Source organism: Falco naumanni, chromosome 4 (genome assembly GCF_017639655.2).
Source record: "Falco naumanni isolate bFalNau1 chromosome 4, bFalNau1.pat, whole genome shotgun sequence".
In the NCBI taxonomy this organism is placed as follows: domain Eukaryota; kingdom Metazoa; phylum Chordata; class Aves; order Falconiformes; family Falconidae; genus Falco; species Falco naumanni.
In genome coordinates this window covers 21,362,162-21,375,342 of record NC_054057.1, presented here as the reverse complement: position 1 = coordinate 21,375,342, position 13,181 = coordinate 21,362,162, and the positions used below count along the sequence as shown (strand labels likewise).

General features: G+C 35.6%; 1 protein-coding gene across 11 annotated transcripts in view; it reads right to left on the bottom strand.

Annotated features, from left to right (window-relative positions):
* Positions 1–13,181, bottom strand: part of LRRFIP2 (LRR binding FLII interacting protein 2) — a 58,539-nt gene that overhangs the window by 35,674 nt on the left and 9,684 nt on the right. For all 11 annotated transcript variants that reach the window (XM_040591115.1, XM_040591105.1, XM_040591107.1 and 8 more), the window contains exons 2-3: positions 11,770–11,874; positions 1,820–1,906 (exon numbers count right to left, since the gene is read on the bottom strand). In XM_040591115.1, the coding sequence (XP_040447049.1) occupies positions 1,820–1,906; positions 11,770–11,859 (177 nt within the window). In that variant the 5' untranslated portion in view covers positions 11,860–11,874. The remainder of the gene's footprint in view (positions 1–1,819; positions 1,907–11,769; positions 11,875–13,181) is intronic.

Genomic DNA, 13,181 nt, shown 5'->3' with positions numbered 1-13,181 from the left:
CATTTACTGTGGAAAAAATAGTTACCTAGATTGAAACTAATGTAATTTCATGTAAAATACTTTCATGACTTTAACCAGCACATGGCAAAACCAAAACACTTTCCAGTTTAAGAAAATAAATCTCGTTTCAGTTTGTCTTTTGCTGCCACAAAGTACCCTGCATATCCACATCTATACATAGCTTACATGTAACTGGTTTCAGTAATAAAACACTTTGAAATGACACACAGCAAACCATTAGTAAATTGCTTCCTCCAAATCCTGTATTAGTTCTCTGAGTGGCAAAAACATGCACAACAGGTGGTTTTAGCCTACCATCCATTTCTGGATATGAGCCCATTTTCTATCATATGAATGCTGAGAAAACGACAGAACGTAAAAACAAAAACAAACAAAACATTTACAATATAGGTTAATAACTACACAAAACTGGATTCCTAAATCAAAGATTTGGAAAAATTTATGTTAATTGTCATGTAATCTTCAGTATAATATCAGATACCTACAGCAATTAGAAAACGGAAAGTATGGAATAACAAGAAACACATAAAACCTGGGCAAAACCATGTTTTTAAAATTGCACTTGTTATTACCATAGCAAAACCATCCCCAAATTATCAGTAATACATGGATTTGAATGTAATCATGATAAATAGGAAGTTTTCGGTCTTTTGCATGCTGCGTCAAAACCTGAATCAAATTAATAACTGTGAAATAACCAGACTGCTGAAAATCTAGTTCCTAATTTTTTTACTCAAGAAATAAGGTTTTTTTTTAAAAAAAAAAGTATGAGGCAACACAAAAAATATGTGAAAATATTATCCCAAACCTACTAATTTTGTTTTAACATAAAGATCCTGACAATAGATATTTACTGTGATTACTTTCAGTATAATCCATATGGGAAGAAATTGAAAACTGCATATCCAAAGGCACATATCCAAATTATCCAGTTGCTAATTATATTATGAATACAGTAAAAACAGAGCAAAATAATTCTCTTTTTCATAGTTGTATGAAAACGTCATACAGTCACATTTATTATTTATGCTGTGCTGCCACTTATCCATGTTTACATGGACCTTTTGCACAGCAACAAGCAGCAAAGAATTTGCCATATTTCAAGTAATTACTCTTACAAAAGCACAAAAGTCACCAGCTGACTCAAGACACAAATGTACTAATTCAAATCCAGAGAACATTAAACTTCACATTAGAAGCTGAAAACTGTTCCTCTTTATGCAAAATTTGTTTATGCCAGCCTGAGTTCTGGACATTATCATTATATTCGCTCTCCTGCTCATTTAAAACCAAAAAAGCAGTAACAAGCAAAGTCTCAGCCTTTTAAATAGCTAAAGATAAATATTTGACTAATCTTTGTCCATTTTGATCGCTAGCATTGATTTACAGCATTTGTTAAAGGCAAAACATCCAAGCATCTGATTTTGCTAGAATTTAAAAATCACATTTAAAATGTTTTGGTTTTTAATTTGAAAGCAAGAGTACTAACAGCCTATTTTGTCTAGATTTTTTTCCACAATACAAGTGTAACTATTAAGGAAGTTAATAATGAATGTTCAGATTAATATTTCATGAGATGCCACAATACAAAGCAAGTTACCCTTTTAGCTATACAACCTAAGGCAAAAGAGGAGGGTATGTGGGAGAGGGAAAGTGAGAAGCTAGCAGTTGCCTGATGTTGAAAATAGTAGCACACAGCTGAATTACACCAAAAGACAAAATCTGATGCAAGTACAGAAATAAGGCACATTAAGACTTTTACTAAAAGTCTGCACTAATTACTAATGATTTACACTACCTCCTTTTGCTGTCGCTCCAGCTCTCTCATACGTATATCTCTTGCTTCTGCTCGAGCTGCCCGTTTGGCTGCAAGCCTGGCTTCTGCCTACACAGAAATTGAAAATACGGAAATTTAAAATGACAATTTTTGTATAATCATTTAAGTACTTAATTTAATAATCTCTTCACAAAAATCACTTTAAGAATCTAACATCATGATATGTAAGTGGTAAGGAAATTGAAGTTCTCAGGATGGCATTTCAGAAAGGATATATACCTAACTCTGTAAAAAGAACATTACATCAAAAGAATTACATGTTGATAGAAGAACTGAGTTCAGAAATATTACTATCACTAATCTGAAGTTTTTTGTCTTTCAGACTTTAACAGGACTTTCCCTATGCATAGTATTTAAACATGCTTGTATGCAGCTGCAGAATCTTTGGCCACAGGAAGACATTAAAGCAAAAAAGAAAGAATCAAACCGAAGATATTAAACCAGTACTGTTCATGTCATATTTAAAGGCTCTGCTGTCATTTGCAATTATTTAAAAAAGCAAATATCACTTAGAAATGGAATTACTTCAAATGGCAATCAAAATCAGATCCATTACTGGATAAAATGTAAGAAAGAAATTTAAGATTCCTCAAGAACAAACAGTGACCGTCACCATAAAGGGACTTCCCTACCCATCCATTCAAGCCCTTATACTCCCAACACCTTCTGCAGACACAGCTCCAAGCACTCAAGAATCTGCTGCAAGCAAATCTAACTAATGAGCACAGCAGAAAGTTAACAAGAACAAAAAAATTCTGAGTTTTCTGCTGTATTAGCAAAATGAATTTGCTTGTATAAGGATCTTATGAACAAAAAAAAGACAAGCAAGACAAACAGTAGAGAGACCATCCTTTTTTCAGTGGCAAAAAGCTGTTATATCTGCACTGCGTGTGAAACCTGGTTATTGGCTTACTCAACTCTTATGTTTTCACCACTTTCTATCCAGCCTCAACCAAAAAAGAAACAGTCTTTCAGACCCTAAATGCTCCCTCCAATTTAATCAGTTGGTTAGCAATATTTTTTTGACAGAAAATTGATGGTTGAGGAAAATGCAAGCTCAGTTTTTTCATGTTTGAACAACGAGTTGGTGAAAATTTTCTCTTTAATTCTTGAAATCTGTTTGAAGACAGGTTTTCTGCTAAAAATTCCATTGGTCTATCTAAGACTAATTAAAAACTTCTGAGAAATACCAGCAGCCAAAAATCCAGAACTGCCAACATCCAAAATATTTCAATTTAAAAACGTAAAATTCAATGGGATTTTGCCTTTGGTTAAGGATAGTTTTCTTCTGGTTTTGCCTCTATCACAGCATAGGTTTATGTAAAGTATTAGAAACCTGTAAAATTCACTACAATTGCAAGTAACTTTCTTTTACTGTGCTTCAGGAAAAAGGGGTATTTAACTCAGAGTTTAACTTTAAATTACGATTCAACTACAAACAGAAAAAAAATCTGACAAATTACAACAATAAAGAAGGTAAACACATTGTAGCTTTATTAATTGAAATAGTTTTTCAACTTCCAATTACTCATTAAGACTGTTTTCCTGTATTTTGCACTTGAGTGAAATGATTCTGTGTCAGCACTCTCGACTGCCATAACGTAATCCTTTTTCAGAGCAGCATCAAGCTACTTTTCTTCCTACCTGATGACAGCAGACAATAAAAGCAAGGGAATTCCCATGCAACAGGGAGCCCTACTCTGTTACTGTCTGTAATCACAGGTCAGTGGCATATACTTTCCTGTAGACACCTACGCAGCACAGAAAGAGAAAGGACTCAACCAGCTGCTATGTCTAGTTTTAGTTCTGTCTACAGATCAGCAGATACATACATCTAGCTTTCAGACTCTGGCACGGCTTTATTGTTAAAGATAGAAAGTGCATTTTTTTACTGATTCACACTAAAAATCAATTGACATTTCACCACTCTTACTCCTATAGCCAAACACCAAACTTTCACATTCCTACTGTATAGGGGAAACTAGTTCTTCCAATTTACTAAACCCTCAGCAACAGGACAATTCTACAAACATTTATCATAAAATGGGTGCCTGAAATTGAATAATAAAACCTTTATCTTTTTAGAGAAAATTCTAAGCAAAAAATGGTTTGGTATTACATTAATTATTAATCTGAGGAAATAGATTCCTCTAAAAAGTACACAGTTTCGAAAAGACAAAGGAGTTAACTTGTCAGCTGAAGACACAGTTCTCAGGCTTCCTTTACCATACCTTAGAGCAAGGGACAAATCACATGACCATTTGAAAGGTCACCATACCAAATAATTCTTTATTCTCAGCAGAATTGTTAGAGCAGACTTCACGCTATTTATAGAGCATGCATACAAATGTTAACAACTATGTAATTGAAATTAAAAATTAACGTAAATAAAGAAATAGCCATAATTTAAAAGGACATAAATTTTCTTCCTGGTTGCTGCTGTTCACTCTACTGTATTGCTGAAGAAGCCCATAAAAGTTGTGAAAAAAGTTTCCACCGACAAGCTCTTCAGAAATTAAATTCTTCAGCTATATTGAAATGAAGTCTTTAAATATCTGCTAAGGGAAACACAGTGCCACAACAGCTTTGGATAGACAACTGAGCAGAAAAGATGAAGTTGTTTGCACTATAGAAGCAACAGAGAAAGAAAATCTTGATACCCCCCCCCCCCCTTTTTTTTTTCTGGGGAGGGGGTGTCTGTGTGTGAGGGAAACCGCAAAAGGACAGGCAGTCATAATGCTTTTCTAATTCACTTAGTATTTGAATTGAAGATCTTTCCAAATATATCACTATACCTTGCTCACTGGAGCTTGGGGGTCAGCCCAGGTTGCTTCCTACAGCTTGTATTAAACAAATCCCAGTCTTAGAAAACTACAGACTGGCCACTACAGTCTCAATTTCAGTTGCATCGGTCATTGTTCTCTATACAGACTGCAGACCAGACACATAAATAAAATACATTATTTATGATAAAGATATATTACAGTATCGTGTGACTGAAGTACAGCTTGTTAAAAAGTGATACAACATACCAAATTCCTATATTCCTGAAGTAAAAATTAAACTGTGGATTGTCTAAGATCTGGAGAATCTGACACTTTATTTTAAAAGTTTCTGAAGAGGACTTCTAACTGCTGAAAAGAAATGTGATAGCTGAATTTTCTTGAACACTTCAACTGCAAATATGAGATATCCAAACCTGTTACAGTCATACCAGTACGCTTCCACTGGTGGCTAAAATGGAAAGAAATCACTTGGTTATATATTCTGGATGGCAAACTGGAAACCTTAGGTATAGATACAAAAATTTCGCATGGGATTTATTCAGAGAAGTGATCAAGAAAGGAAGTAAAGGACTACATATAAGATCTTTGTAGCAAAAGACAGCGGGTAGAAAGATATACAAGGAAGGGGCCCTCAAGACTTCGAATAGGAAAAACAATCAATTAATAAAGAATTAATAACTAAATCTGTAAATTTTTTGTATAAGAACATTCATACTAGTTCTTATCTTCTGCCTTCTACCCTAAGGATTGATACATGATTTTAGGTCAGGTGCCATATCTGCATTTCTTTGGGTATTAGCTCTGCTCCAAGTAACAAAACAAAGCTATCTGTTCAACGCTGAGTCCTGAAATTCTTCAGTTCAAGATAGGCACCAAAAATTATTATATGCAAAAAAAAAAAAAAGTTATGCTTCCTTGCACCTGCATAAACGCCATTTCATTCTGGAAGAATATGCTGATTCTGGCTGTGTTCAAGCAGCTGAGGAGCAGTACTCGCTTTGCTTAGGTTATTTTATTGCATGTTTATTAAACATAGGGGTAGCACAAGGATGTTCTCCTTCCATTACAGGTGACATGGCCAGTTACTTCATTTTAACCTAATAACCAATTACCAACAACTACTTAACAATCATTGAGAAGACCATCTCTGCTTAACCCATTTTTTTCTTTTTTTTTTTAATACATATTCAGCCACAGTCTTTTGAAAACATTTCAAACCATTTTTTGTCAACTTCCAAGGATAACATCCAAGATGTTTTTGGCAAGAAAGAAAGAAGAAAGGGAAAAAAAACCCAGGTTTTAATTTGAATGCCTTTGTAAAGATTGAGCCTGGAGTATCCCCCTTCTGATGTGTTTTTCCTTCATCTCTTCACCGCAACAATCAAGTTCTTCACCAAGGTAAGAAACATATTAGTATACAGCATCGATGTGGTAGAAGCTTCCCACCATGTTGAGTGAGGAGAAGCATAACGCCCATCTACACTATGGAGACAGATGTTACGCTTCTCCTCACTCAACATGGTGGGACGAATTCACTGGAAAGCAATAGTTTTTGTTTGTTATTTTCATACTGTAGAAGAGGGGATTCATTAATTAGCTCAGATGCAGCAACAGAAGCTTCATAAGGATAAAGCACAGGCTATACTACAATGTTATTCACCTCTGAGAAAATAGGAATGCTTTTCACTGAAAAATTAGAATTATTTTGTCATCGTGGGCTACAATATGTGTACCTCCTTTGCTTGCTGTGCCGAGGGCTAGGTGATGTTTACAGTCCTGCAGTTCCCGAGGCAGGAGGCCCAGGAAGGCCGGTCTCTCTGTGTTGGCACAGCCCCAAGGTGCGCCGCGTGCTCCAGCAAAGCATCAGGATGAGGGTTTCACAGTCACCGGATTTCTCAGTGCACTGCTACACACTTTCATATAACGTTTATCACATCATTTCTTATTACGTGAACATGCAGCATTATTCTTCTCTTGTTGCTCATTGCTTTGGTATTCTCATTTCCATGATTCTTAACCTCCTCCTCTCCTTACTACCTCTTACAGACACAAGGCAATACCATCACTCATGGGCCAAATGTGTTTCTTAGGCCTCCTCAGGAATATCTGCCTTCCACTTATTACTGATGCCCCTACTCTTTCTCCAGTTGCCTATAATGTAAAGCCTATAAACAACAAAAACCTTAACCTGACTGAAAGGTTCAGGTTTCTTTATTTCTGCTGTCTGTTATTTTTTTTCCCCTTTATTATACCAGATCCATATATTGATTAGAAAATCTCTATATACCTTATCTCCTGTAAAATATCCTTAAACACTATTACAAACTGCAAACAAAATTTTGAATTAATGCTGAGGTAGAAACAGCTGTTTTACAAATATGTAAGTGATCTCTTATTAAAACAAAAAATCATCTAGCATCTACAAAGAAAATCTCTGTATGAGAGTGGAGTTCTTTGGGGTTTTGTCTTCTTAAGAAAAGTTCAAGCTGTATGCAGAGAGAAACATGTACTGAACTTTGAACAGATTGAATGTGACAAAGACTGTTGTCATCTGGTTTTAAATTCATGATATAGTCTTCAAACATTTTAATATTGAACTCTTGGCTTTTTCTACCCTCTCAACTGTTCCTTACTCTCTGCCCAAAGTTTGAGCAATTACAGAGTGAATTTTAAATCCAAATGAATCTTTATTCTGTCCCATAAAAAACCCACCTCTTAAGAGTTTCCAGGCTCCTGATCTACAGTGAAAACAGTTATGAGAACAGTTCCCGAACAATACAGACAAGATACTACAAGTGGCCATCAAGTGAACAGTGATGCAATCGTCCCACAACCTCTAGTTCTTTGTTAGCTAGTTATTCATCCCTGAAGAATAGAAGGTTATAAGATAAATCCGGATTGTCCCTTCAAATGCTGCTTATCAGGTTGAGGCTGGTGAGATGGCAAGTCAGTCTTCTCACTATCTGGCATGATGTTCAATGTATCTGAGCTTGAAATGAAGTCAGTGTAAGAACACAGAAGTGACTGAAACCTCTACTCTTGCACGTAAGGCTGGTCTTGGAGAAAGAGGTCTCAAGTAGTCATTAGAGATGTCTACTGACAACAGTTTGTTACTGAATAGTCAAAATAAACACAACTTGTCTGTAAATTACAAAGACAAGTTAAACAGTAATACAGATGTCAGATGATGATACTCTGTCCCGAAAAATTTTATAAGCAGAGAACCTCCACAACAAAACCCACAAGGAAAACAGATCTTGAGGTTTTATCAGCCATATCCAGTGTAGACTGTAAGAACGTAATCTTGACAGGAGCCCAAGTCACACTAGACAATCCCTATCTGTTATTTGGAAAGGCAGAACTTTCCACAAGACAGACTGGTTTACATTCTTTGTCAATTTGAGAAAGGTAACAGCTTCAGTTACAACAGCTAGAAAAGGAACTAGAAGGTGGTATAAAGGAATTCTTCCGTGTTTTCAAGGGATAGGAATTTGTTAATCTTTTTTTTTATAAGAGATTACCTGACTCCACATTAACCTTGTCATATTCAGAAGACAATTACCAATACTTAACTTCAATGTAGTTGGGTGCATTTATACTCAGAGTTCCTTTTCTCCTTGCAGGGAATGCCTAGACAATATACCTATACCTGTTCCCACAGCTTTTGAATCAAACACAATAAACTGGTAATCCTCTCTGTTGTACCAAAGAAAGACTTCCAAACTCATCAACTGCAACTAATCTCTCTTAAGACACTGAATATGGAGTACATTGTTCCCAAAAAAGGATTGAGTAGATCCCTGTCCCTGGATAAGTGTATCACCTTTAGTCTTCCTCAGTTTCAGTAAGCACAGGCAATTCAATGCCAGAAAGGGTAACACACAACAGAATACAAAGTAGGTGCCAAAGAAAGAGGTCTGGTAACTGAGAAGTTCTTGGAATAAGGCAGTAACTCCACCACTGTTGATGTTTTACCATCTCTTTGTTTAGTGCAGAGGCACTGCAGAAGAGCTTGTCTCAATACAAACTCTGATAGCAAGGGAAAGATACGAAACCGCTCTGTACATTAACAGTGCTACTGCTACAGTGAATGAAGAGGTAGAAACACAACAAACAGAAGAAAAGCTTTCTGATGCAGAGGAAAGATGGAGAAAATGAAAGAAATCTCACAAAGAGATCCTATGATAGTGCCCTTGTCTTCCATTAAATATTTCATATAAGATGACACATCAGATTCAACCAGTGCAGAAAAATTACTATACAGAAAGGAATTTATGGGAACAGTACCAAAGAATTCATTAGACCACATTTTCTAGAAAGCAGATGCTTATTGGTACCAAAAGGAAGATATCACATTTTTTTTGCAAGTCCCATAGAGCAAGAAAATCTCAATTTTGTCAAGTTAAGAGCGGTGAGAAAGATTAAGATTACTGCTTCCCAAAATCTTAACTTTTGGAGGAAAACACCCTGAAACTTCATATACTACACTAGAATTCTTTGCTGGTATTACAAACTCTGATAATTCTTAGCACCTTTTTGCGATCGCTGTGAATGCCAGAGCACTCCTATGCAGTTCTTCCATGCAGATCATCCCGAGTGCTAGCATTTTACTTCAGCATATTCTGTTTACCATCTCTCGATACCTAGAACACTTTTTAGGAATGTTTTCCTCACAAGACATCTGACTTCTGGATTATGGGACTCAATTCAACTGTTCTAAGTAACATCTGCTATATAGGTAATTTTAGAAAAGGAAGTTGAAGAACAAAACACCCTTTGACAATAAAAAGATAAGCAAGCCATGCTGCTGAGATAATGACCTCAGCGCAGCAAAGTACATCTACTCTGTATATCCATGCACTGAGAACTGGCATGCCCTATGTCAGTGTGGTAACTGAAAACTTTTCCCCAGCCTCAAATGATAGGGCATATGTACAGCACAGGAAAATCAGATGTTATTTAAAGACTGAACTTAGTTTCATTAACTGGCTTCTGCTGTTATATCCTAAGAAATGCATTCTGTTCCTTTACAATAAAAGTTCTCTTTAGAGTAAGTTGGTTAATACTAGGGATTACAGCAACCAATTCAACGACAACAGCTGCTGTCTGACCTGGGATCTGTGGGCCAGCTTTCCCTACACAGACCAAGGGATTAACAGCCTGACAGTAGTACATATTGTGATAATACAATCTTCATGATGACATACAACTTTTCACACTATTTAAAAATTGGATAACAATTTTAAATTAAGACTCTAAATGGAATCTGGATATGGCAACACAAAAGAAGTAGTGGTGCAACACACCATCGCAAACATGTATTAAAGGTAACAAACCATTTTATTCTGAAATATGTTGAATTCTCTTCTCCCTAACAAGCCATGAAAGGTGACCCATGAAATACTGAAATATGTGACTATTAGAAAGGGAAAAAAAGAATTCTAATAAGAAAATCAGACGGAACTTCAAGAACAGTTTAATTCAAATAGGTGTTAAGAATTATTAATAGATGTAAACCTGTTAAAGACAATATGAAATGCCTACCCCTTAAAGAATATGCTTATCAGCACAAAAAATTAGTTATCAGCAGATTTAGATTAATATCAGAATACTTAAGTTATGAGCTTGTCAGCAAGTTGCTTTCCAGTTCATTTTTGAACAAGGAGGAGGGAAGACTTCATATAGATTACTCCCTGGAACAGAAATGTTCGACAAGTTATCTCTGTGAGATAACACCTCTAGCTGTGAGGCCTGGTACTATTTTAATTTAGCATTATGCAGGGGAGGGGGGGAACCCTGAATTTTTGTTTAATTTACATGCACACTCAAACTTTAATTAAGGGGTTTAGCAATGTAAGAGAACAAAGCCTCACAGTAATTTTAAGTAAAATAATACTTACTACACCTTGCCTTCGAGACCCCTTTTTTCTAGGCTAAATTACAAGCTGATGTTACTGTACTGGAACCGTGCAGAGAATACTCAAAAGAAATTTAAAGCCAGACTCCTTCTCCTTCATTAACTTTGTTTTCCCCAAAACCAGGATATGGAACTTGATGAGCGATGACCTAGAGCCCCACACAGAACATCTCTCATAGGGCAAGAACTTTCATTAGATTTGGTGTGAACATAGATTTCTGGAAAGTTACGAATTAAATGAAAATTATTTTTTGCTGACAACATTTCCTCTGCCTACAGTCTGATGGCTAATTTCAAAAGGCATACAGATGCTTTGTTTTCAATGACCTGTCTAAAGGTTTCAATCTACCTATTTTGTCTTACTTACACCTATGTGCATATACTGTATGCACACATATATAGGCAACGTACATTACAAAGCCCATTAGAATCTGCATTTTGCACTCATTTATTTCATCTGTGGTGAGCAACTTTGTAGATGATGTAGCTCAAAGCTGCTGTATGCACTTGTATACAAACAGTACTAAGGCTTTTGTTTCCAAGTCACAGTACTTCCTCCCAGAAAAACTCAAGTCCAAATAGACATCTGTAAGACTAAATCCCAGCTGCCTCCTCCCTACATCCGGTGGGGCAAAATTCCCCTTTGTATCAAGTTCTTGTTAACTGCATTTTTGGCTGGTTCCCCCGAGTCTCTATTTTTCAGGTGGTGACTGTTAAGAAAGTCCTGGTATAGAGTACATACTAGGCTTATTTTGACAGAAATGCGACTTACCACATTTGAAACAGAATATATTAAAAATACATTTTAATAATTACTATTACTTATTCAACACTAAAACACTGGCCATCTTAAAAATATTACACACTTTAATGGTATAAGTGTGGTGTTTCTTCAGTTTTAGATCTGACATAACTGGATTTCTCATTTATTTTTAACTATGCATGTAACTATCTGTAGCAATACCTCCCAAGCCTAAGTGTGATCCTGTAAAGTTAAACTAATCATACAATTAATATCTCACTGTGACAACAATTCAATAAATGTGATTATTTGATTGAAGATACTCTTTAGTTTGTATTAATTGTCATATTTCGGGCTCATTACACTTTTTAATGCACAGCCTAAAAAAAAAATTAATTCACTTTCTGAATAACAAAATAGCCTTCATCCCTATTTCTGAATTTAAGACAATTTGAAATAAACAAACCTCTCTGGCAATATTACTCAGTGCCTCATCTTCTGCAGAAAACCTGTCTTTCACTGGAGTCCTCTTCCGTCCTGATCCAGGAGTTCCCATGTTTATTCTCTGGTTCTGTATTTGCAAAAACAGACAGGAAAAACTCAGTTTTCAGATCTGGAATTAAAAACCAATAAACAATCCACACCACAAAATGTAATTGATTTTCCAACTCTTTAGTTACATAATGTTCAAGAAACCTAAGTGCCATTGGCACAAATTCATCAAGTAGTTGTATTTCTGGGAAAACTTTATCACAACATTTTATGACAGCTTTATAGAACAGTGCATCCTACAAGGTACACACAGAGCATTTTTCTACTAAACACAACCCATCAATTTACTTACAGCTTCAAAGTTATGCACAACTGTCAACTGCTCCTAGCTCTATGATGACAGCTAGGTACCCTGTTACTTTTCACAACTCCTAAAAATAAGTATCCATTTAATTTATGGACATGAAGAAAACCTATAGGCAACAATGGGTTCAAGAAATAAACTTACACAATCATTAGAGCTCTCTCCAAACAGAAAAGAGATTCAGCAAACTTTTCAAAGCATCCAAGCAGGTAGATGAGGCTTATTTACATTTTAATGCAGTTGTTCTCATGCAGTCTTCTACTCAAGTATAAGTTTTACTATAATAGAGGACATTTCTAGACAAACAAACATTATTTTGCCAAACAAGATTCCTAATTTGGCAAGGGAAGAGAGAAACATACTAGCATCATACACCCAGAATAATACATAAAACATTCTCTGTCTTCTTCCAGAAACCTCCGTTATCAATTGCAATAATGTAAAAATCACCACCAAACCAAAACAGAACACATACAGCCACAGAGAGCAAAACATCACTAAAAAATAAAATAAAATAAAATTTAAGTAAGTTTGTTTCAAATATCCTAAAGAAATGCTACTTCCAGATATTCAGGTCCTTCCAAATATCTGATCAGAATTTGGTGGGAGTCCATCTATTTGATATAAATGAGATGTGCTCCACAGAGGGCTTGGGAAAACACCTTATAGAACAAAATCTTATTCATACAAATAGAAAACGTCTGTAAAAGAACTACTAGTGGGTATCCTTTTTAAAGTGAATTGGTGCAAGAAGTATCTTTCATACTGGGTCTAACTAACAAACATTCAAGAATTCCTTAGTTTAATCAAAGAGGGGAGAAGGGATTAAAAAAAAAAAAGAATGTAACAAAGGTATTTTTGTGCAAGTACAGTTTTTACTTCGTTGTTTTTATACAGTAATCACAAAGCCAAAATATACTGGGGTACTTTCTGGAACTCTAAGTTATCAAGTAGCATCACAGCTTTTTTTTCTTTTCTGTTTTAGCTTCCACACTTTTTCCTCCCTCCATAATTTTATGCTG